The 22,484-nt window shown below is 50.0% G+C and overlaps 2 protein-coding genes across 2 annotated transcripts; both read left to right on the top strand.

Moving 5' to 3' along the window:
* The first annotated feature begins 591 nt into the window (after positions 1-591).
* On the top strand, positions 592-6,159 carry LOC134499362 (olfactory receptor 52K1-like). The gene is made up of 2 exons (XM_063306056.1): positions 592-621; positions 5,245-6,159. Exons 1-2 carry the CDS (start codon positions 592-594, stop codon positions 6,157-6,159), a joined length of 945 nt encoding a protein of 314 aa, XP_063162126.1.
* Positions 6,160-12,416: 6,257 nt separating this feature from the next.
* Positions 12,417-20,048, top strand: LOC134498616 (olfactory receptor 52P1-like; the record flags this gene model as incomplete). The annotated part of the gene is given in 5 exon segments (XM_063304774.1): positions 12,417-12,673; positions 13,499-13,580; positions 17,789-17,938; positions 18,777-19,619; positions 20,037-20,048. Coding segments are annotated over 5 exon segments (1,344 nt in total), but the record flags the coding sequence as incomplete, so codon positions are not given.
* Between the last annotated feature and the right edge of the window lie 2,436 nt (positions 20,049-22,484).

Below are 22,484 nucleotides of genomic sequence, written 5' to 3'. Positions count from 1 at the left end.
TCCCCGGTTTTCCTGCTGGCGGGCTTTCCTGGGCTAGAAAAACACCACTCCTGAATTTCCCTCCCCATCTGCTGCATGTACCTCGTGGCCATCACAGGCAACTGCACCATCCTCTTTGTCCTCAAGACGGACCAATCTCTCCACACCCCCATGTACTACTTCCTTTCCATGCTGGCGCTCTCAGACCTGGGCTTATCCATTGCCACTTTGCCCACCATGCTGAGCGTCCTGTGGGTCAACCACCGTGTGATCCATTTTGATGCCTGCTTGGTCCAGATGTTCTTCATTCATACTATCTCCATTATTGAGTCTGGTATTCTACTCTCTATGGCCTTTGATCGCTTGGTGGCCATCCAGAACCCTCTGAGATACACAAGTGTTTTGACCAATAAGACAGTGATCAGGATTGGGGTGGGGGTTGCAATCCAGGCAGCTTTTCTAAGAGGGGTCAAGGCAGCACTAGAGGGGTCCAAGCTCACCAGGCAAAGACCCACATTCAGCCACAAGAAGCCAAGAAACGTGGGGTGGAGCAGCCTCCTCATTCCAGCTGGAAAACGGCTATTGCTGAACATTGTCATGTTCACCGTTTCAATGTGCATTGCACATCGTAACGTTTCGCATGTCAAGTTGCTGATGCGTTTGGGAGGGGCTGTGTGGACTCCTTCTGCTGGGTTTGTTATCTGTATTCAGTTGAATGGAATGTGTTTGGGTTATCTGCTGTGTTCAAGGTTTTCTTCCCAGGAGATCAGCAGGACTCGTTACCAGCACCTGGGGTGGGGAATTTGAAACAGTTGGACGAGGGGAGGGATTACATTCGCACTGAGGGTTTTTAGTTTGTATTTGGCACGCTTTTGCTCATTCTCAGCTTTCGTTGTATTTGCATGCTATTCTTTAATAAATCAGATATCATTAAGCTCCTGCTTGTGAGTCTGAGTATATTAGGATAGGCAATCATTGCAAACATACCCAACCAGGACTGGGTGACTTGGCAGCCTGTCTGCCCTCCACCAAGGAGTTTGGACTCACAGAGCCAAATTAATGTATGCCTTGGCAAAGGCCAAAACTGCTGCTCTGTTCCTAACAAAAGCGACAATTCAGTTTCTTTGGCTGCCCACCAAACGCTTCTGCTGTGAGCCGCAGTGACATCAAGCGCATCGCACGAGTAAGCCGAATGCAAACTATGTGACTTGTTCCATTTAGGTGACGCAATTTCATCTGCCTTCTTTAAGCACCATCCCCCCCCCCAATCAATGAGCAACTTCACCCTTCCCCAATCTGCCGCTTTCCAGGATGCTGGTCTGCCGCCATGGCATGGGGGTGGGGGGTCAGGGAGGCCACCCTGTCGAGGAAGACTGTGCCGCTGGGCAGGTTTCCTGGGCCCGAGAAAGAGCACCTTCGTATACTGAGCGGTGGGTGGGACCAGCTGAGGTGCAGTGATGGAGGAGGGGTGTCCCCAGGCTCAGAATGATCTCAAGAAGCCACACAGACCTTGAGCAAGACAACAAACTTTATTCAGCCTATAAAATGGTGAGGCTGCACCTCTGTGGAAGAAGACGAACACAAAGCAACAGAAGGGTCTGGTTAGGCATGGAGGGAGGGAGGGAGGGCTTTGCATCTACTGGGCTTCAGTTTCATGCCATTTCGGGCTTTAAAGGTGATAACCAGCACCTTGAATTTCTCCCGGAAAGAACCTGGAAGCCAGTGGAGGTCCTGTCGCAGTGGTGTAACATGGACAAAACGTGGTGCACCAGAACCGCACACACCACTGCATTCTGGACCAGTTGTAGTTTCTGGGCAGGTTGCATTGCAGTTCCTGGCCATTTTCTCCATGGGACTGCCAGAGGATCACCCCAGAAGCAATAGTTAATAGCCTCTGGAATTTCTCCACTGCCATGGGTTGAAAAAGTGGGAGGGGGGAGGACTGATTGTTGCTTAGCAACGGAGACAGTACGAGCAGAGACAGAAGAACTGTTGTGGCGGATCCTTATCCGAAGTAGCACCATCTCAAAGAGCAGAGCCTGGGAACGGAGCCATAAAACCAGGAAACATTGCAAGCATTCAGTTTCAAAAGGGACGCGGGAAACTTCAATGAACTTGATGAGGGGGGCGAGGGAATTTGATTCACTTGTGACTTTGCAGAACAATGGACTGTATCTCAATAAAATACCTTTCCTATATCCAAAGAGGCTTGTAGCGAAGCTTATTTCTTTTGGGATATTTAAACCTACGCTCCTCACAGGCCACCTTTTATGCTCCTGAACAGCGGTGTAATGCCTCCCCCTGGCCTGAAGAAGGAGATCAAGGAGGCCACTTTGCTCTTCAAGTTAAACCAAGTTGGTTGCTATTTCAGCCATTCGGCTATCACTGAATGAATGCGATTAGGAGGACTAGAAGACTCGTAAGAGTGCATTGCATGACTCCATTTTGCAGAAAATGTGTTAACAACCCCTACCCATAAATGGTTAAATCCATGGAATGAAGGGGACAGGGCTTTGGGGAAGATGCACATCGCAACTGTCTTCCAGCCTGTGGTGCCTGTGGAACGTTACGTTCATGTAGAATGGCTGAAGGTTGCAGAGTGGATGAGGAGATCCTGGCGAAGGAGGAGTCACAGAAAGAGCAGCTGGCGTTGGATGGGGGAGAGAGAGAGGATGCATAGAAGAGGATCTCCGTAGCTCAGGTTGAACTGTGGAGCCCTTGGTGCTCTCTGAGCTTGCTGGTTTGCTTGCTGATGTTTCATTGCCTGACTAGGTCACATCATCAGGGCGAGAAGGGAGCGCGCCTTGCTCTCTGTTTATATGCAGTGGCCTGCCCTGCCTGGGTTGGTGGGGGTGTTGTTCTCTACTTCTGGAAGGGGCTGCATTCCTCCAAAGGACCAGTTTGGAATTTAGGGGGCTTCCGGATGTACCTTTGACACTACAGGCACCCAGAAACAATCTGACAATCAAGGCAGCTCCCTCAATATTGGGGTTACTCAGCAATACTGGGCTGGGCCAGCTAACATGTGAGCCAGTGCATTTTGTATTAGCTATAGTCTCTGGGTGACCTTCAAGGGCAGCCCTATGTTGAGCACATTACAGTAGTCCAATCATGGAAAGGAAGTAAGGTGGGAACTACATTTTCCAAACAAGGAAGCCAGGAAATGGCACAACGCTTTCATAATTACCTTTAACCGTTTCAAGAGTCCCTGTACTTTTGCAATCATCACAGCCTGGAGATTCTGAACCTTGATCCCGCCAGGTCTATCCATGACCAAGGACAAAGTTAGAAGCTTGGGGGCCTTTTTTCAGGTCTGGGAATACTACGCAACCCTCAGTGTCAGCACACTTTGCAGCATCTCCTGATCAACGCTGTATGCTCCTGCTGGGTAAATGCTGTTCCCTCTGGAGGGGCCAAGGGGACCTGCTGCACATCCCAGAATCCCTCAAGAGATCCGGGGGAGCAAATGGGGTCCCCTCTGGCAGGGGGCAGCATCTCCTCCTTGGCTGGAGTCCGGTTGAGTTCCATGGGGAACAAAGAAGCTGGCTCCTTCTGCGTGAACAGGGCATGCCTAGACCGCCACCTTCAGTTCTTGAGCTGGCCTCGATGGTGGTGGCCGGACGGCCGAGCCCTCTTCTGCCCTCGTAATGGGGCTGAGAGGGGTGCTGCCCTTCCAGGTGTAGGGTGGGCCCCGTTCAGGAAAGCAGTGGAGCATTATCTGCAGGTACGTGATCGGGGGTGGGGCTGTGTTTGTTTTCTTTCTTTTTTTTTAAGTTTTCTTTAAAACTCTCTTTATGCACACATCTTTTGAAATGTTTGCATTGATTTAGGTTCAAAACTTTAAATAAAAATTTCTACGCACATACAGAGACTCACAAATGCATACACGTATACAGATATTTCTCAAGGAATTGGGAGCCAGATTGCTGTAGCGGTGAAGGGAGCAGGCTAGAAACCGGGAGACGGTGAGTTCTAGTCCTGCCTTAGGTACAAAGCCAGCAGGGTGACCTTGGGCCAGGCACTCCCTCTCAGCCCTAGGAAGGAGGCAATGCCAAACCACTTCCAAAAAATGAGGCCAAGAAAACTGCAGGGACTTGCCCAGGCACTTGCCAGGAGTCAACAATGACTTGAAGGGACCAAAAAAAAAACACACCAGTCTCTAAGAAGGGTTGTTATTTTGATTGCTGAACCCCACCCTATAATTCAGAGGCACGTGACTTTCAGAATACAGCTGAGCTTCGTTAAATATGGGAAATTTAAGTCTGAATTTAAATGCAAGCTAAATATTTCTCCCTCCCTCTCATATAGAAGGCAGGTTATTTAGAGTTATTTTTTATTGGCTTTTAAAGACAGCCGTGATTTCAGGTTATGCAGACCGATGGACGAAAACTAACTTATCTCTCTATGTAAAGAGGCTTTGAACGGTTCACTCATGCAGTCATTTCAGGTTGCAGATTTTTTCAAAAGCAGGAAACAAGCAGAGGTTAACCAGTAAGCAAAAACTGCAGTCACGTTATTAGCCTGTTCAGGAAAAGAGGTAAAATACCTTCCAGGGTAGTAGAACACATAAAATTTACTAATTCCGGAAGGAAGCAGAATACCAGCGTGTCATTACTGTTATTATTATTGAAGCAATTTGTTTCAAAAAGCAAATATCCAGATGGAGCAAGGATTGCAAAGTTGGAAAACGTATGGTCTGAGAATGTTTGAAGAAGTTAGGAAGGCAGTTGTTTATCGGTGACTTGTTCAAACAGGCCATGTGAGTTACTGGCCAAATAGCTAGGTCAGAAAAGAATAAACCATCCAGGTCTGAAGAAGGTTGCTCAGTTTTGTTTTGTTTTTGAGAATTCATTATTTTTGCTTGTTTGTTTCCCAAAGTCCTGGAGTTTGAACCTTCTACGCGAAAAGTACTACGCTGCCTGACTGGGTGACGGAACAGGGTGCTGGAAATCCTGAATTCTTACCTCTGGTTTCTGCTTGGTGGCATAGACCGCACAAACTAAGTCATGAAGGATGCTGATTAGCTAGAGATAGACCGCGGGCTAAGAGGAATGCCAGGCTAATGTTCTGTTTTGCTGGCAGCATTTCTGCTCCTGATGCCAGAAGGGAGGCTGATCTCCCAAGCCCACAACTCAGTGAGAGCTCGTTCCCCCATCAGGCATGTGGCATCTCTGCAAGAAAAGCCCACTCAAAAAAGATCTTGAAATGAAGCAACATTTCAGCAGACCTCCTAATGGGTCGGCGCTCAATCACACCCCCTTAGAGCCCTTGGTTTTCTTCCTGTCTGGAATACCTGGCCTGGAACACGTCCACCACTGGATCTCCATCCCTTTCTGCTCTATGTTTGTCATCTCCCTTCTGGGGAACTGCACCCTTCTCTACGTGATCAAGGCGAACATGAGTCTCCATCAGCCCATGTTCTTCTTCCTCTCCATGCTGTCCTCCACTGATCTGGTGTTGTCGCTCACCACCATGCCTAAAACCCTGGGCATCTTCTGGTTCAACGCTGGGGAGATTGGGTTGGTTGGCTGCCTGGTACAGATGTTTTTCCTCCACTCATTCTCCATCATGGAGTCTGCAGTGCTCTTGGCCATGTCCTTTGACCGCTATGTGGCAATTTGCCACCCTCTGAGGTACCACAGCATCCTGACCCATTCGCTGGTGGCCAAAGCTGGGCTGGTGGCCTTGATGAGAGGAGTTGCCCTGATGCTGCCCTTGCCCTTCCTGCTCCAGAGACTGTCCTATTGCCACTCATTCACTATTGCCCACTGCTACTGTGAGCACATGGCAGTGGTGAGGCTGGCCTGTTCCAACACCCAGTTCAACAATATCTACGGAATCTTTGTTGCTCTCCTGATTGTGGGCCTTGACTTGGGCTTGATTGCACTGTCCTATGTCAAGATTCTCGGAACTGTCTTGAGCCTGGCTACGAAGGAGGAACAGCACAAAGCCTTTGGCACCTGCCTCTCTCATGTGAGCGCCATCTTGGTTTTCTACACTCCTGTGGTTCTCTCATCAGTCATACACAGGTTTGGCCACCATGTTCCTGCCTATATACACATTCTCTTGGCCAACTTCTACCTGCTTTTCCCACCAATGATGAACCCCATTATTTATGGGGTGCAAACAAAGCAGATTCGAGAGAGAGTTCTCCACCTCTTTCACCAGCAACTCTTATGAAAGGCAACCTTGTAAAGGGAGTGCACATCCATAAGGTTTCTATTCATATCTATATGGAATGTACAAAACTGGATACTTTTTGGTCCACATCTTGATATTCTTAAGGAAGAGCATTTGGCCAGCAGCCTCCACCTCCTCACCCTTCCAGGAGCTATGAGAACTACCGTCCTCACTCTCATAGTGGCCAAGGAGGTGACCCACGGCTGGGACTACGCAGTAGTGTGGGCCTCTGATGGAGGAGGTGGTGCCTCCAGCCTTGAAAGAAACAGTGCTGCACCCCCTTCTCAAGAGGCCATCCTTGGACCCAACGGTCTTTGATAACTATCAACCAGTCTCCAACCTTCCATTTGGGGGGAAGGTTGTTGAGAAGGTGGTCGGTCTGCAGCTGAGGAGAACCCTGGAGGAAATGGATTATCTCGACCTGTTTTAGTCACATTTCAGGCCAGGAGTAAGTACTGAGGCAGCTTTGGTTGCGCTTGTTGAGGACCTGTGGTGGAGCCGGGATGGTGGGGGTGCACCCATCCTTGTGCTTCTTGATATCTCAGTGGCTTTTGATACCATTGACTACAGTATCCTTCTGAGCCGGCTCTGTGGGTCAGGGATTGGGGGCTCAGTTTTACAGTGGTTCTTTTCCTTTCTCTGGGGCCATTTCCAGTTGCTGCTGGTTGGTGGGGAGAGATTGTCCCTTAGGCCCCTCACTTGTGGTGGGCCACTGGGTTCTATTCTCTCTCTCCTCCTTTTCAACATCTACATGAGACCGCTGGGTGAGGACCTCTGCTAGTTTGGTGTTCTGTGTCATTAGTAGGCTGATGACACCTTCTGACTCCAGGCTGGCCAAGTGAGGATGTTCTGTCCCTGTGCCTGGAAGCTGTGCTTTGGATGGGAAGGAACCGTCTCTGACTCATTCCAACCAAGACCAAGTGGCTGTGGGGTTTTGGACCATCCAGATCTGGGGATATCCCAACTTTGACCTTGGATGGGGTTGCACTTCCCCATTTAAGGATGGTGCAAAATTTGGGGGTCTTCCTGGACTCACAGCTCCTGCTAAATGAACATGTGGCAGCTGCAGCCAGGAAGGCTTTTGCCCAGCTTCCTCTAGTGTGCCAGTTCCACACTTTCCTAGATTGGGGGGCCCTTCAGACAGTCACTCCTGCCCTGGTCACCTCACAGCTTGAGCTGCAGTGGTTGGCAGCTTGCTTCTGGGTGGGATTCAAGGTGTTGGTTGTCACCTATAAAGCCCTACATGGCAGAGTGCCTGATTCCTTGAGGAACTGCCTCTCTCCCACAGTATCTGCCTGGCCAACTTGATCTGGCAGGGTTGATGCGCTCCGGGGTCCCTCGATTAAACAAGGCCACCTATTGGGACCCTGGAAGTGCACCTTCTCTGTAGCAGCGCCTGCCCTCTGGAATGAGGTTCCCGCCAAAATTTGAACAGCTCCCACGCTACTGGTATTTCGAAGGGCCCTGAAGACTTGCCTTGGCCCCCAGCAAGGATGGCTGACCCCCTTTCTTCCTTTTCCTTGCTCCCATCCTGGTTTGTTTTCTTTGCCATCACTGTTCTTTTGTCTTGTGCTGTTTTTGTGCTTTCTGTATTGTTCTTTGTTTTTAAATGTTGCACCAACTGTACACCAACCAGAGTCAATGGGAGTCTGTGACTGGAAGAAACCCCACAAATAAATGAAAAACCAATAACAAAGGAATCACTCAATATTCCTTCAGCAGTCTGCTGGAAGGGCTCCTGCTGAGTTCAGATCTCCAACACTCATGGAGCTGTTTAAAAGTATTTACAAAGCACTTTAACAATAAAAAGGCTCCATTCAAGTAGATCCTTAAGCATCAAACAGCTCTATTAACCTTTAGCCTGAAATGGGGGCACTTCTTTCCTGCCCAACCTTTTTCTTGGCAAAGCCTTTGGACTGGACCCCCGTGAGGAGCTGGTCCTTTATGCGCCCTCCCATGGGGTAAACGCCAGAGCCATTTCTGTAGTTATTTAGTCTGTGGTCTTAGACCGGGCAGGCATGTGGACCCCCTGCAAATTTCGGGGGCAGCCTTTCCAGGCTTGTTTCCAGGCCCTGCTGTCCTTAATCTCACCTAGGTGGGGACCCTCTCCTGGGAAGCTTAACTATGACAAGGAGGCCCCTTGTGGGAGAAACTCACTCCCCCAGATATCCTGGCCCCGAACCCCACAGGGCGCTATGGGCTCTGAGCGCACCATGAGCTCGAGCTGCAGGGGTGTCCAACAGGTATGACGAAAAAGGTCAAGGTGGTGGCCCCGACAGTGCGATCCAAGCTCTGCCAACTTTTAATGGCTGCCCTCTTTGGCCATAACCAGCAGAGACCCATGTGTGGCTGGAAACCCTCTGGAGGTCGATGCGGTGCCCACAGTATCAGTATTTCCTCCAAAGGCCCCATGAGCACCAGCATGCATTTTGCAGCAGCGAAGTTTCTGAGTAGCCTTACATCATAATGGATGTGGAGTCTGGGAACACCTTCAAAACTCACCAACTTTATTAGGGCACAAGCTTTTGCCACCAATAAGGTTGGTGAGTCTTGAAGGTGCTCCCAGTCTCTGTCTTCTTTGTTGTATCGATGGACATCTTCCCATTATGTTCCTTTACTTTACCCTATCCCAGATGGACATCAAATTCAGAAGCAAATGTCAAAAGAGATGCAAACAATATGGTAGGTATAATACAATCATACAATAAAGCAGTTGGTAGATTGATCAGTCGACACTTAGGATGGGCGAGGGGGCTGCCACATATAAGGCCTGGAATGGAAACAATAAAGCATGACGTACAATCTGGCAGCAAGAAGTGGCTGTTGACCCTCAAAGCCCTGGAGAGGTACATCATCTTTATACCTTTCAAAAAAAGGTTCAGGGTAGGTGCCAAAAAAAACTGGGGGAGGGGTAGATTTTCCATCAACATTATCAAGATTCAGGAGGTTGTTGACAAGCCAGAACAATGGGTAGAAACCAGCAAGATGAATTTCAACAGGGACAAATGCAAAGTTTCCTCTAGGTAGGAAAAAACAAAGGCAGAAGTATAGGAGTGGGATGGGGGTGGGTAGGCGGGAGAGGAAGCAGATTGTGTGGATCAGAAGCCGAACATGAGCCCACAATGTGCAGGAGCTGTAAAAAACGAAAACAAAAAGAACAGCGAATGCAATCTGAGCCAAGATCAAGAGACATCCTGAATTCTCCCTATTTGGGGTTGATGAGACAGAACCAAGAAAATTGTGTCCAGTTCTGGGCACTGCAGTTTGAAAAGGACGCTGACAAACTGGAGTGTTTCCAGGGCAAGCAATCAAGGTGGTAAATGGCCTGGAAGGAAAAATTGGTGAGGAATGGCTGTAGGCACTGCGCTTGTTCAGCTTGGAGAAGAGGAGACCTCAGGGGGGCAGGATAGCCACCTTCAAGTATCTGAAGGGCTGTCATGAAGGAGATGGGGCAGAATTGTTCAGAGTCATTCCAGAAAACAGAGTGAAAAAAAATGAAGGTTTAAATACTCCTTTCCTGTCTCTTTTACTCTCAACAGGCTGTGCATAAATTTCTGTGCAGGCACATGCTTTATCTGGGTGCCGCGTGACACCCAACCTTTCTTGAGAGGGGGTGTCCTTTGGAAGAAGGTGGACCCCCCCCCCCAGGGCCCTGCTCCTCTTTGTGAGGTGGTGGAAGGGCTGAGCCGGCCAGGCCACAGCAATGGGCCGGTGGAAGGCGCACAAGCAGATGCTCCGTCCAGATGGACAAAGTCCCTCTCAGCAAGTGGGTTACCTGTCCAGGGCTTACCTGTTCTGGAAGCGGCTGCACTCCCCCAAAGGATCACATTTGGAGCCTGGGGGGCTTCGGGATGCACCTCTGACATTGCAGGCACCAGAAACAACCTGACAATCGAGGCAGCTCCCCCAATATTGGGGTTACAACGCTGGGCCAGCTGACATTTTATAGTGAGATTGGCAGTGTATAAATTTAATAATAAATAAATAAAACATGTGAGGCAGTGCATTTTGTACTAGCTGTAGTCTCTGGGTGACCTTCAAGGGCAGTCCTATGTTGAGCACATTACAGTAGTCCAATCATGGAAAGGAAGTAAGGTGGTGTCATGTTCCCTGTTTCAACGTTGCTGAACATCGTAACGGTTCGCATGCCAGAGTGTTGACGCACATTCCTGGCTGGGAGGGTGCTGCTGATAAACCTTGTATAGAAAGTTCTGTTTGCCTCAGCCGTGGAGGAATGTGTTTGGGTTATCGCTTTAATGTCAAGGTCTTTCTGCCCGTTGATCAGCAGAGCTTGTTAGGAGCACCTGGGAATGTGGGATTGTAATGAATGAAGGGGGGGGGGGGACGTTGTTGGAAGTGGGGCTATTTAGTTTGACTTTGGGCACGCTTTTCTCATTCTCAGCTTTCTTCCTGTTTGCACTCTATTCTAAATAAAATCAGAACCTAAACTTTGATTTGGAGTCTGAGTGTTTTATTTGGGTTCAGGCAATCATCACATAAAGCTGAGAATCATTTCACGAAAAAAACTCGCTAGTCTCTACCAAAAAATTTTCTTGTGAAAGAAGAAGTTAGCGATGGCAGAATCGAGGAAAGAGTCCACGGGGTTTGGGGAGGCGACCAGACAGCTCCTGGAGTTGGCATTTCCGAGCAGGGACCCGAGCCCCCTCCCAACCCACCTCGCACCCCGTTCCAGAGAATCAAGCTCCAGCCCGGAGTTGGGGGACCCGACAGAAGAGGGGGTCATGGAACAGATGATGTGGGATGCCATGGGAGACCCCCAGCCGGGGACGTCTCACACCTCATGGAGGCTGCGGTGCCCCCTGACTCCTGAGAGGGAGTCCACCAAAGTGTTGGCGAGTCAGCAACCTGAGGTACCAGGGCTGGAGGACTCCGTCACACCTGACAGGATCAGAGTCATTGAGTCCAAGATCGAGTCTATGGAGTATATGCTACGATCCATTTCGACTGTGGTGGGGGACCTGGTGAGGATTGTTGGTAGTCTGGGTGCAGTGATGGGACCCACCATCCCCCCTCCTCCATCGCCAGCACCAAGGAGAAGGGGCCAGCCACGGGACTTTTCCCCGGGTCTCCATGGTCCCACTCTGGTATTAGGGACCCCAGCTCATCCACCAGTTGGGGCTGCACCAGTTGGCGGGGTCGCTAAGGACTTTCCAGTGAAGTTTGATGGCAACCCCACAAATTTGTCATTTTTCCTTACCAACGTGGCAAATTATATGCAGCAATATGGACACTGCTTCACCTTGGAAGGGGCAAAAATCATGGCAATTGCCACAAAACTGAAGGGCAGAGCTGCTGACTGGTATGTACAGTTATCTGAGGCAAAAGCCCCAGTGCTTGGTGCCTTCGACACCTTTGTAGCTGCTTTGAAATGCTACTTTGAAGATCCCCTGGCTAAGGCGAGGGCTAAGGAAGCTCTAAAGGAACTTGTGCAGGGGCAGAAATTGGTCGCCGATTATGCCCTGGAATTCAAGGTATTGGCAGGTAAAGTTCCTGAATGGAAGCTACCCTGATAGACAGATTTAAGGACGGGCTCAATCGAGAGGTATTGAAATGGGCGCTGTGCAGGGATGATCCAGACTCGCTTCATGATTGGATCTGTCTCACCGGTAAGGCTGAACATGCCCAGCATACCTATATGCAAGCCACTAAAGGAGATAAGCCGCCCCCCAGTGGAAAAGGCCCAAGACAGCCGTCTGCCACAGGGTGGGACGATGAGAAACAACGACGTTTTGCACGAGGGCAATGCATCAAGTGTGGGAAATCGGGTCACCGCACTGCGGACTGTCACAAGACTAAACCTACGGATCGCCCGTCTAAACCTCCACTGAAGACACCTAACCCTCCCCGTTGGCTGGCGGCAAAGGCGGCCGCGGAGGAGGAGGATGAAGTCTACCTCGCGGGAGACGCTTGTGCTGCCCTTGAACTGCCAGCAGGAAACGACTTCCACCTGTCTTAAGCAGCACTGCTGGACAGGTGGTAAAGAATGGGCGCGATACCAACATGGTGAGTGCTGACTGCCCTATCCTAGCTGTAAAGATCAAATTGGCCTCCCGCTCCAGAACAGTTGAAGTCTGGGCTTTGGTGGACTCGGGATGTTCCAGGTGTTTGATCCACCCCGACTTAGTCGCTGCATTGGAGTTGCCTTGCTTTGCCCTTCCAAAGCCACTAATTTTTCAACAATTGGATGTGTCCACGGCGGGGGGGGGGGGTGTCCGGCCACCCAGTTTACTGGGGACATGACGTTGCATATGGGAACTCACATTGAGCAGATCATTTTCATTATTACTCCAGTGGGAGACCCTCTGGTGGTCCTGGGGATTCCTTGGCTAACTAGCCATAATCCATACATCAACTGGAAAACCCGTACTATTATGTTTGAGGATGGTTTCTACCAGGCTCCGATTGTGGGGCAGTCCATCACTGTAGCGGCGGGGAGGGCTGAAATCGTACACCCTCAGCCACCAGATCTACCCATGGAAGGGCTGCCAGCCAAGTACCGTGACTTTGCTGACGTTTTTGGGGAGGAGGAGGCAGACCAATTACTCCCCCATCGCAAAACTGACTGTGCCATTGAGCTTCTTCCGGACGTCCCCTTACCCAAGCCAAAGATCTATGCTATGACTAAGAAGGAACTGGCCGCATTACGGGAGTTCATTGACAAAAACTTTGCTAGAGGTTTCATTGAACCGGCAAACTCGCCAGTTGGGGCTCCCGTTTTGTTCCGCGAAAAGAAGGATGGCACCCTTAGGCTGTGCACAGACTATCGTGGGTTAAATTCAGCCTCACTTTTGAACAAATACCCTCTGCCTCTCGTAAAAGATATGTTGGCTCATTTGTGTACCGGTAAAGTCTTTTCCAAGCTTGACCTCCGCGAAGCATACTATCGCATTCGCATTCGGGAGGGAGATGAGTGGAAAACAGCTTTTAACTGCCCATTGGGTTCCTTTCAATATAAGGTTCTTCCTTTTGGTCTAGTGGGGGCCCCAGGGGTTTTCATGCAACTGATCAATGAGGTTTTACATGACCATTTGTTTAAGGGGGTCTTGGTTTATTTGGATGATGTTCTCATCTACACTAAGACTGAGAAAGAACACAAGAAGCTTGTCAAACAAGTTCTCACCAAACTCAGAAAAGCTAAGCTTTATGCTAAGCTTTCTAAATGTGAATTCCATAAGTCTTGCTTGGATTACTTAAGGTACAGAGTTTCTGATAAATGTATTGAAATGGATCCTGCAAAGGTTCAGGCGGTTCTCAACTGGGAGCGCCCGCGAACCCGGCGTCAACTTCAAAGTTTTCTGGGGTTCGCCAATTTTTACAGATCCTTTGTCCAGGGCTTCGCAGAGATTGCTCTCCCCCTGACTGATTTGTTGCGCCCCAAGGGCATCAGGGAAATACGCAAGGTAAAGAACCCCAGGGCGGTGCTCAATTGGACTCCTGCCTGTCAGGCTGCCTTTGATCAGTTGAAGGCTCTTTTCACAGCTGAACCCATTTTATCCCACCCTGACCCTGAACGGCCTTTTGTGGTTCAGGTTGATGCCTCTGATTTTTCTGTTGGGGCTATTTTGTTGCAGAAGGATTCTGGCGGGCTCTTAAAGCCTTGCGCCTATCTCTCCTGTAAGTTTTCTGAAACAGAGCAGCGCTGGCATGTTTGGGAAAAGGAGGCTTTTGCGGTAAAGGCTGCATTGGAGGCTTGGCATCACCTTTTGGAGGGGGCGAGCTGCCCTTTCGAGGTTTGGACAGATCACTACAACCTTGAGGCACTCTGAACGCCCAGACGTCTCAGCCCGAAGCAGATCCGCTGAGCTCAATTCTTTAGCCGATTTAATTTCCAACTTAAATTTATCCCAGGGAAGAAAAACTTTTTGGCTGATGCCCTTTCCTGTTTGCCACAAGACGCAGAGCCAGTCTCCGATGTCATTGGGACCGTGCTCACAGAGCCTCAATTGGGATTGGTGGCAGTCACCCGGAGCTGCGCTTGGGGGCAGCCTCCTTCCCCCTTGCAAACGGTTCCAGCACAGCACTCTCAGAGCTGCAAGCAACCTCAAATGCCTGGTCGGTTGCGTGCTGATTTTGTCTCTGCTTTGAAATCTGATCCCTGGCTCCACGCTAACCCTGACAAGGTTTCTGTTGAGCACGACCTGGCCTGGGTGGGTGGCCGGTTGTACATCCCTGAATCTCAATGGTCTGTAATATTAGCTCGTTCCCATGACAGTAAGCAAGCTGGTCATTTTGGGTTTCTCAAGTCCCTCCATTTAGTCCGGCGGCAGTTTTGGTGGCCCTCTTTATGAAAGGACGTGAAGGATGATGTCGCTTCATGCCCTATCTGCACTACATCTAAGCGGCAGTCCAGTAAGCCCCAAGGGCTTTTGCAGCTGGTGGCTGACCCTTCTCGCCCTTGGGATGAGATTTCTATGGATTTTATTGTTGACTTGCCCCCCAGTCAGAAGAAAACTGTCATTTGGGTGGTCAAGGACTATTTTTCTAAGCAGGCTCACTTTGTTCCCTGTGCATCTATTCCTTCAGCGCAGCAGCTAGCCAAGCTTTTTTTGGTGCATGTTTACCGCCCACATGGCTGCCCCTCCCGTTTGGTGACTGATAGGGGCACACAATTTACCTCACGCTTTTGGCGGGCTTTTTTGAAACTGATTGGCACTGACCAGGCACTGTCAACCTCTTCGCATCCCCAGACTGACGGATCTACTGAGGTCCTTAATGGAACACTGGAGCAATTTCTCCAGTCGTATATTAACTACCACCAGGATGATTGGGTTGATTTGCTCCCTTTTGCAGAGGTCACTTACAACAATGCTGTGCACCAGAGCACTGGTCAGACCCCTTTTTGGGTCATTTTGGGACGAGATTTTGTTCCCATTCCTGAATTTCCCCAGCCTCCTGCCCCTGTTGTGGCTGCCTGTGATTGGGGATCTCAACTTGCTGATTCCTGGCCGGTGATAAAAAAGGCTCTCACTGAGGTGCAAGCTTCCTATAAGGTTCACGCTGACAAGCACCGGAGGAAGCAGCCGGCTTTTAGGGTCGGAGACTTGGTCTATCTCTCTACCAAATTTATCAAGTCTCCTCAGCCATCCAAGAAGCTTGCTCCTAAGTTCATTGGCCCCTTTCCTGTTACACACGTTATTAATCCTGTCACTGTTCATTTGGATTTGCCTCATAATTTGAAGCGTTTGCACCCTGTTTTTCATTGCAGTTTGCTTAAGCCTGCCCATGACTCACCTCGTTGGCATCCACAACCTCCCCCCCCCCACTGCGCCTGTCATGATTGATGGACAGCAGCACTTCGAGGTTAAAGAGCTTCTCAACTCTGGCAAGCTTCGAAGCACTCTGCAATACTTAGTTCACTGGAAGCATTTTCCCCATCCTGAGTGGGTCGCTGCTTGCAACGTGTTGGCTCCTGATTTAATTCGTGATTTTCATGTTGCCTATCCTTCCAAACCAACTGTTTAATTTTGGGGGGGGGCGATATGTCATGTTCCCTGTTTCAATATTGCTGAACATCGTAACGGTTTGCATGCCAGAGTGTTGACGTGCGTTCCTGGCTGGGAGGGTGCTGCTGATAAACCTTGTATAGAAAGTTCTGTTTGCCTCAGCCGTGGAGGAATGTGTTTGGGTTATCGCTTTAATGCCAAGGTCTTTCTGCCCGTTGATCAGCAGAGCTCGTTAGGAGCACCTGGGAATGTAGGATTGTTATGAAATAAGGGGGGGGCGTTGTTGGAAGCAGGGCTATTTAGTTTGACTTTGGGCACGCTTTTCTCATTCTCAGCTTTCTTTCTGTTTGCACTCTATTCTAAATAAAATCAGAACCTAAACTTTGATTTGGAGTCTGAGTGTTTTATTTGGGTTCAGGCAATCATCACAGGTGGAAACTACATTTTCCAAACAAGGAAGCCAGGAAAGGCACAATGCTTTCATAATTACCTTTAACCATTTCAAGAGTCCCGGTAATTTTGCAATCATCACAGCCTGGAGATTCTGAACCTTGATCCCGCCAGGTCTATCCATGACCAAGGACAAAGTTAGAAGCTTGGGGGGCTTTTTTCAGGTCTGGGAATACTACGCAACCCTCAATGTCAGCACACTTTGCAGCATCTCCTGATCAACGCTGTATGCTCCTGCTGGGTAAATGCCGTTCCCTCTGGAGGGGCCAAGGGGACCTGCTGCACATCCCAGAATCCCTCAAGAGCTCCGGGGGAGCAAATGGGGTCCCCCCTGGCAGGGGGCAGCATCTCCTCCTCAGCTGGAGTTCGGTTGAGTTCCATGGGGAACAAAGAAGCTGGCTCCTTCTGCGTGAACAGGGCATGCCTAGACCGCCACCTTCAGTTCTTGAGCTGGCCTTGACGGTGGTGTCCGTGATCCCGGGGTGGGGGGTACGTGATCCCGGGGGGGGGCTGCATTTTATAAATATGTTCCATGCTTCGTGGGGAGCTTGAGACTTTTGGCACAGTAATAGTCAGCCAAAATCAGCCTCCCCCTTTCTGAGGATCAATCCGGTTTGGGCAAATGCAGCAGAGCACACTTTCCCCAATGCAATGTGAAGCTTTTGCAAGAGGCAGCTCCCTTCCTCAGACACTTGCCTCTGCTTCACATCCCAGTGCCTCTGAGGAAGGCAGCTGCAGATGAGAAAAGCTTCTCCCTTGGAATAAAACAGGTTTGGAGTTAACAAAATGCTTCAGCCCCTTTGGCCAGGCAAGGGAACTTGCGTACCAGGCCTGAGAATGCCGCTCTGGCAGGAACAAGAGAGGGTGCAAAAGAGCCTCCAGGCTGCCCTCTTGTTTTTTTTTTTTTGCTTTTCATGCCTCTTGCAGCAGCAGCTGCAGCAGCAGCAAAATAAAGAGAAAAATAACCATTAAACTTGAAAAGGATGGAATTCATCCCACAGGCACCAAACCAGAGCTAGAGCATCACTTCCACCACCCCCAAGAAGCAGCGGGACTTAATTGATGCTGTTAATTGTACATCCAGGCATTATGCGAATGCCCTTGCCTTCCCAGCCTCTGGACTCAGCCCCTTTGCTTCCTGGTGCTGCCTGAGATATAGACAGACAGACAAACAGACAGACAGATATCCCAGCAGATTCTGCATTGGGCGTTGAGCTTCTTTGCGGGATGTAGAGCTGCCTCGCTGCTGATCCAGGACTCAGACCTCAGCAATCCCGCAGAAGTGTCCCTGTCATGGCTGGAACGATTCTGCATGGGTGTTGTTGCAGAGTGCTGGAAAGCATTTGGCCCAGAGAGATCAGAAAAATCACACACCAGGGATTTCTATAAAAATAAATTTATTTACAGAAAGCACAAAAACATATTTACAGGCTTGTGCACTCACACACGCTCTCAGAGAGGAGAGAGCTGCTTACTTGGCTACAAGGCTAAAAACTAAACAAAAGTCCTGCAAGCTGCCTTCCCCTCAGACAATGCAACTATTAACACCTAAACTGAGGACAATTAAATTCGACCTCTTCACCCGGCCAATGCTTAAGGAAGTACTTAATTACCATGGTAGCCAAGAGCAGAAAAAAAATGCCAACAGGTGTGTCTGTGTGCATGTGAGTGTGAGTGTCGGCAAAGCGAAGTCTCGGTGTTGCTTCTTCAACCAGGGCAACAAGCACATGGATGAGGATAGTTACATGCGTTATGCTAAACTTGAGGCAGTGCTTGCACACGGTTACAAGCCAAACAGCGGGGTTGATGAATGTGTGCAAAGCACCACCTCAGAATGCTTTAGTGAAGGATTTCCAATGGATCCGGCGAGTGTGCACCTGAACTGGAAACCGTGGTTTACCTTGAAGTAACTCCAGAATGTGCAGACTTCTGACCATGGTGAATCAACACAATGAAAAGGGATGCAGGGAGGGAAGGGAGATTGAAGAGAACTCTATGGAATATGAACTGTTGACTGGCAGGCTGACTGAGGCCCTGAACTGGAGCATCGCATGGTACAAGGGCTTGTGGGCCCACTTATACCTTGTGATGTTTGCTCCAGGCTCTTGCGGCTTAGCTCGGCTCTGTTCCCATTTACCTTTCTTTGCAGATCGTCCCTTGCAGAACGGGACCGCTGAGAATGCTGGGGGCCACAACGCCTCTTCCCTCCTCTTGAATTCTTCTTTCTGAGAAGGGAATGGCAAGGCACGGGAGCAAGTGGAAACCCATTTTGTAGACTGGAAGCTTGGAGCCTCAGCTGGACACAGGAGGAACTGAGTTGCGGAAAATTGGTCCCGTGTTCTTCGTAGGTTCCACAGCATAAAGCACGGAGCAGGATCACTGCTTTTCCTGGTTTCTCTGAGAGGAACATCCAATTCATCGTCCAGAGGCAGGAAACTGGCTCTTTAACTGGAAGCCTTAGAAAAGGTCACGTGACTTGGGAGAAGACAGTATCCAAAGAAACTGCAGATCAATTGGTGGGGAAGGAAAGAAACCAAACATTAGATCCAATGGACTGAAGAAAAATATTTAAGAAATACAGTTACAAATACTGGGCAGCTTGGAGAGTTAGGCCTCTGGTTCATTTAATGACATTTGCTATGCCAGGAGCTACCAACCTCAGTGACCAGGCCTCTTCCACCTCCTTCTTCCTCTTGGGTCCAGGCCTGGCTCTCCATTCCCTTCTGCTTTGTCTACACCTTGTCTCTCTTGGGCAACGCCACACTGCTCTGGGTCATCTGGACAGAGTCCAGCCTGCACCAGCCCATGTACCTCTTCCTCTCCATCCTGGCACTAACTGACATGGCCATGTCCACCTGTATCCTTCCCAAGATGCTGGGCATCTTCCTCACCAGTGCCCAAGAGATCACCTTTGCTGCCTGCCTGGTGCAGATGTTCATGGTTCACGCCCTCTGTGCTGTGGAATCAGGGATGCTCACCACCATGGCATATGACCAATACATGGCCATCTGCTACCCACTCAGCTACACAACCCTGCTGATGCCAAAGTTTGTGGCCAAGTTTGCAGCAGCCATTGTTATCTAGGCCTTTGTAGCCGTCTTGCCTGTCCCTTTGCTTTTGCGGACGCTGACATTTTGTCACTCCCGACACATTGCTCATACTTATTGTGAGCACATGGCTCTAGTAAAACTAGCATGTGGGAACACTACTCCCAACAATCTCTATGGGCTGATCCTTTCCCTGCTCATTGTCGGCGGAGACCTGACCTTCATCTTCATCTCCTATGGACTGATCTTACGAGCTGTATTCCAACTACCTTCATGGGAGGCTCGTCACAAAGCCCTGGGCACTTGTGGGGCCCATGTAGGTGTCATCACCATTCAGCACACACCTGGTCTCTTCTCTTTCCTCACCCATCACTTTGGGCACAACATTCCCCACAGTATCCATATCTTCCTAGCCAACGTTTACTTGCTGGTCCCTCCCATGCTCAACCCCATTGTTTATGGTGCCAAGACCAAGGAGATCCGTGGGCGGGTGCTGATGGCTATGGGCTTGGGAAACTGTAGGGCGAAGGCAGAGTTGCCAGCAAATACCCTATCCTAGTGCTGTGTGCAATTATCAGCTTTGCTTCTTATGATCTATCTCTGTTATTAATAAACCTCTTTTATTAGTGGTCAACCAAGAGTGCAAAACTGATACATGGGAAATCCAAGACAGTCAGTGATCCCACCGTTCATTCAGTCCCCACCCCAAGCTCCCTGCCTAGGAAAACCTAAGGAGAACCCTGAATTCCTGCCTGGCTGACATCACCATTACATCCGGGGCTGTGATGGTCTGTAGGAACGACCTTTGGGGACAGGAGGGAGAGTCACAGACTGGACAACCAGTATGTAGAAGATGTTTCAGGCCACAGAAGGAGGGTGTGCATGGGAAGCCTTTCAGAAGGGACCCCTCCCCTAGTTTTCCAAAGAGCAAAAGGAAAGGAGGGGAGAAAGACTTTCAGTCTGGTAAGATTCTGTTAACGTAGCCTTGCAATAAAGATGGAGCTATTACTCCTGGCTGTTCTTCTTGTCTGGACTACCTCGCAGGGCTAACAGGGGCAGAACATGATGCACGGGCAACTGGTGCACTGGGACCAATTGCTGGCCTTTTGACTGACATTATCTCTTCCACGTGGACGAGATACATACATCTGTGGGGCAGCACCGAAAACGGGCTCTGCAGGATGCAGGAGGGGCTGAGGGGCGATGGTTAGGAGTCTGGCGATATGTCCAGAAACATCTTCTTCAGAAGGAGCCATTCAGGTGAGGAAGGCACAAAAACACAGGATGGAAACTTGTGCTCTCAGACATCTTCAGGAGTTTATGTACTTCTCTATTTATTTATTTATCAAGCTTATATGACTGAGAATACAACCTGAAAAAATGCCTCTCCAGGAGGGATCCATTCCATCCTTCAGTTCCCAAAGGCTTGCAGAAACAGCCGAGTTTTAATGGCTTTGTGGAGATCCAAGAAAGTGGAATTGATCTCCAGTGGACAGTTTGATCTTCAGGGGGATCCTATTTGGGGGAAGAGAGGCAGCAACAAAGAAATCTGCCCCCAACAGCCTGAAGATGACATTCCCCTGGGGAGATGGGACCCAGGGAGACCTGATGGGGAACCTACTAGGAGAAAGCAGTCCCAGAGATACCCAGGTCCCCAGCCAGGAAGGGCTTCAAAGGTAGCAGCCAGAAACTTCAACTGCACCTGGAAAACAGCTGGTAACCCCTTTCCAGATGATATCAAAGGCAGCTGAGAGCAGGATGGGCAGTCACATTTCCCCTAGCCCAGTCCCATCACAGGTCATCCACAAGAGTGACACATCCAGTTCCATAAATGGATCTGACCCCCACTGAAATGCTCCAGATAATTCATTTGTTCCAGAGATGTCTGCAGTGCAGAACCACCTTCCCTGGAAACAGAATCTGGAGACCAGTCAGTAGCTGTTTGGAACTGCTGGGTCACGCAACGGCTTCCTAAGGAGGGACTGCATCCCCACCTCCTCCAAGAGCAGCGTACCACTCCCTCACTCAAGGCTGCTTCAGCCCCCTGACCCACCCCTTGAGACCTCCCTGGAGGCTTGCACAGGCCCAGAAGGAGGACAGGAAGCCAGGCCGCAGGCGGTAGGACTGCTGCCACAGAGAACTCTGTCCATTTCCTCAGGGCCAACAGGCTCAGCCTCATTCCAGAGTTTCAGGAGGGCAGTAGATGTGGTGTCCATGCATACTAGACTCTGTGACTTTGCCAAGGGAGACAAGGAGCTCAAGGAAGGTGTTGAGCAGACCCCAGTTCCCACTGTCCTATTACTGGGAGGTGGCGGATCGTGGTTAGCAGGGATGCAACTATGGTGACTGTAAGCCTCGGTCAGGCATTGATATGGACGTATCACGGCCTGACATGTCTTCTGCTTCTTCCTGGCCAGGTGAGAGAACTTCAGCGTTGGGGACATGCTGGGTTAGACAGAGACAGAAGAGGAGCAAAACTCAGTGGGTGTTCGCATCCACACCATGCGTGTTTCCTTGGGCCTTCAGGGCAGCAGGTCAAGCCCACCCCTTCCCACAGTTTGAGTGCTACACAAGGAAGAGATGTGGATAGGCCAGCTGGCTGTCTGGGCAGGTGCTGGTGAACCCCCTCCCTCCCCCACTGCTATACCCTGGAAAGAGTGGGGAGGCAGGCTCTACTGTTTCAGGTTGGAAACAGGCAGATCTCCCGGGAGTGTGGGGCAGAGCATGGATGTCATGGCCCCGATCCCTTGCCCAACAAATCAGTACTTCTGAAGCAGGCAGTTAGGAATAGACAGAAGAGTTTTATTGAGCAGTGATCCAAAAGCTTACTAAAGATGCGAGTGGCTACAGTCTCTAATGGTCAGTATAAATACATTCGTTCTCCCCCCTCCTCCCAAGGGTTCCTTTAAGCCAGTGTCAACCACCCTCTCATCTCACGCTTCTCCCCTCTGAATCCACTTTGCCAGCATGCTGCTGGTCCAAGGTGCTGAATCAACGTCGGTTCTTCTCCGTCTGCACGTCTGCTGGTTGTTGCTGTTTATGGGTTGCTAAGGACCGTCCTCCACTGGCATCATGTCAGGAAAGCACCTGAGCAGGGGCTATCTATGACAACGGATCTTGCCCAGAAGATCATCACCTTAGCCAATATTTCTCCTGACAATCAGTTTTCCCCAGGCACTCCCTTGTGTCAGGCAGGGCTCGCAAGCTGGGTAGCGTGCGTAGGGTGAGGCCACCCTGCTTTGCACCCCCAGAATGGCACAGATCAGCAAGATCTTTGGGACTAGACCTTCATCTTCCCACCTTCTGGTCCTGTTCCGGGCCATTGTTCCCTTGCACAAAGGGAGAGCTCTCCCTTTAGGCAAGT

The sequence above is a fragment of the Candoia aspera genome, chromosome 5, assembly GCF_035149785.1.
Source record: "Candoia aspera isolate rCanAsp1 chromosome 5, rCanAsp1.hap2, whole genome shotgun sequence".
Classification (NCBI taxonomy): Eukaryota; Metazoa; Chordata; class Lepidosauria; order Squamata; family Boidae; genus Candoia; species Candoia aspera.
Note: the sequence above shows the minus strand (reverse complement) of the source record. Positions and strands in the feature narration are given on the sequence as shown.

What these genes read in the sequence shown, in the direction of transcription:
- LOC134499362 (XM_063306056.1), top strand. Translation starts at nt 592, where the DNA reads ATGTGCATTGCACATCGTAACGTTTCGCAT. An exon ending in CACATCGTAACGTTTCGCAT is followed by an intron (nt 622 to 5,244) that starts GTCAAGTTGCTG and finishes ACCCCCTTAGAG; the next exon opens with CCCTTGGTTTTCTTCCTGTC.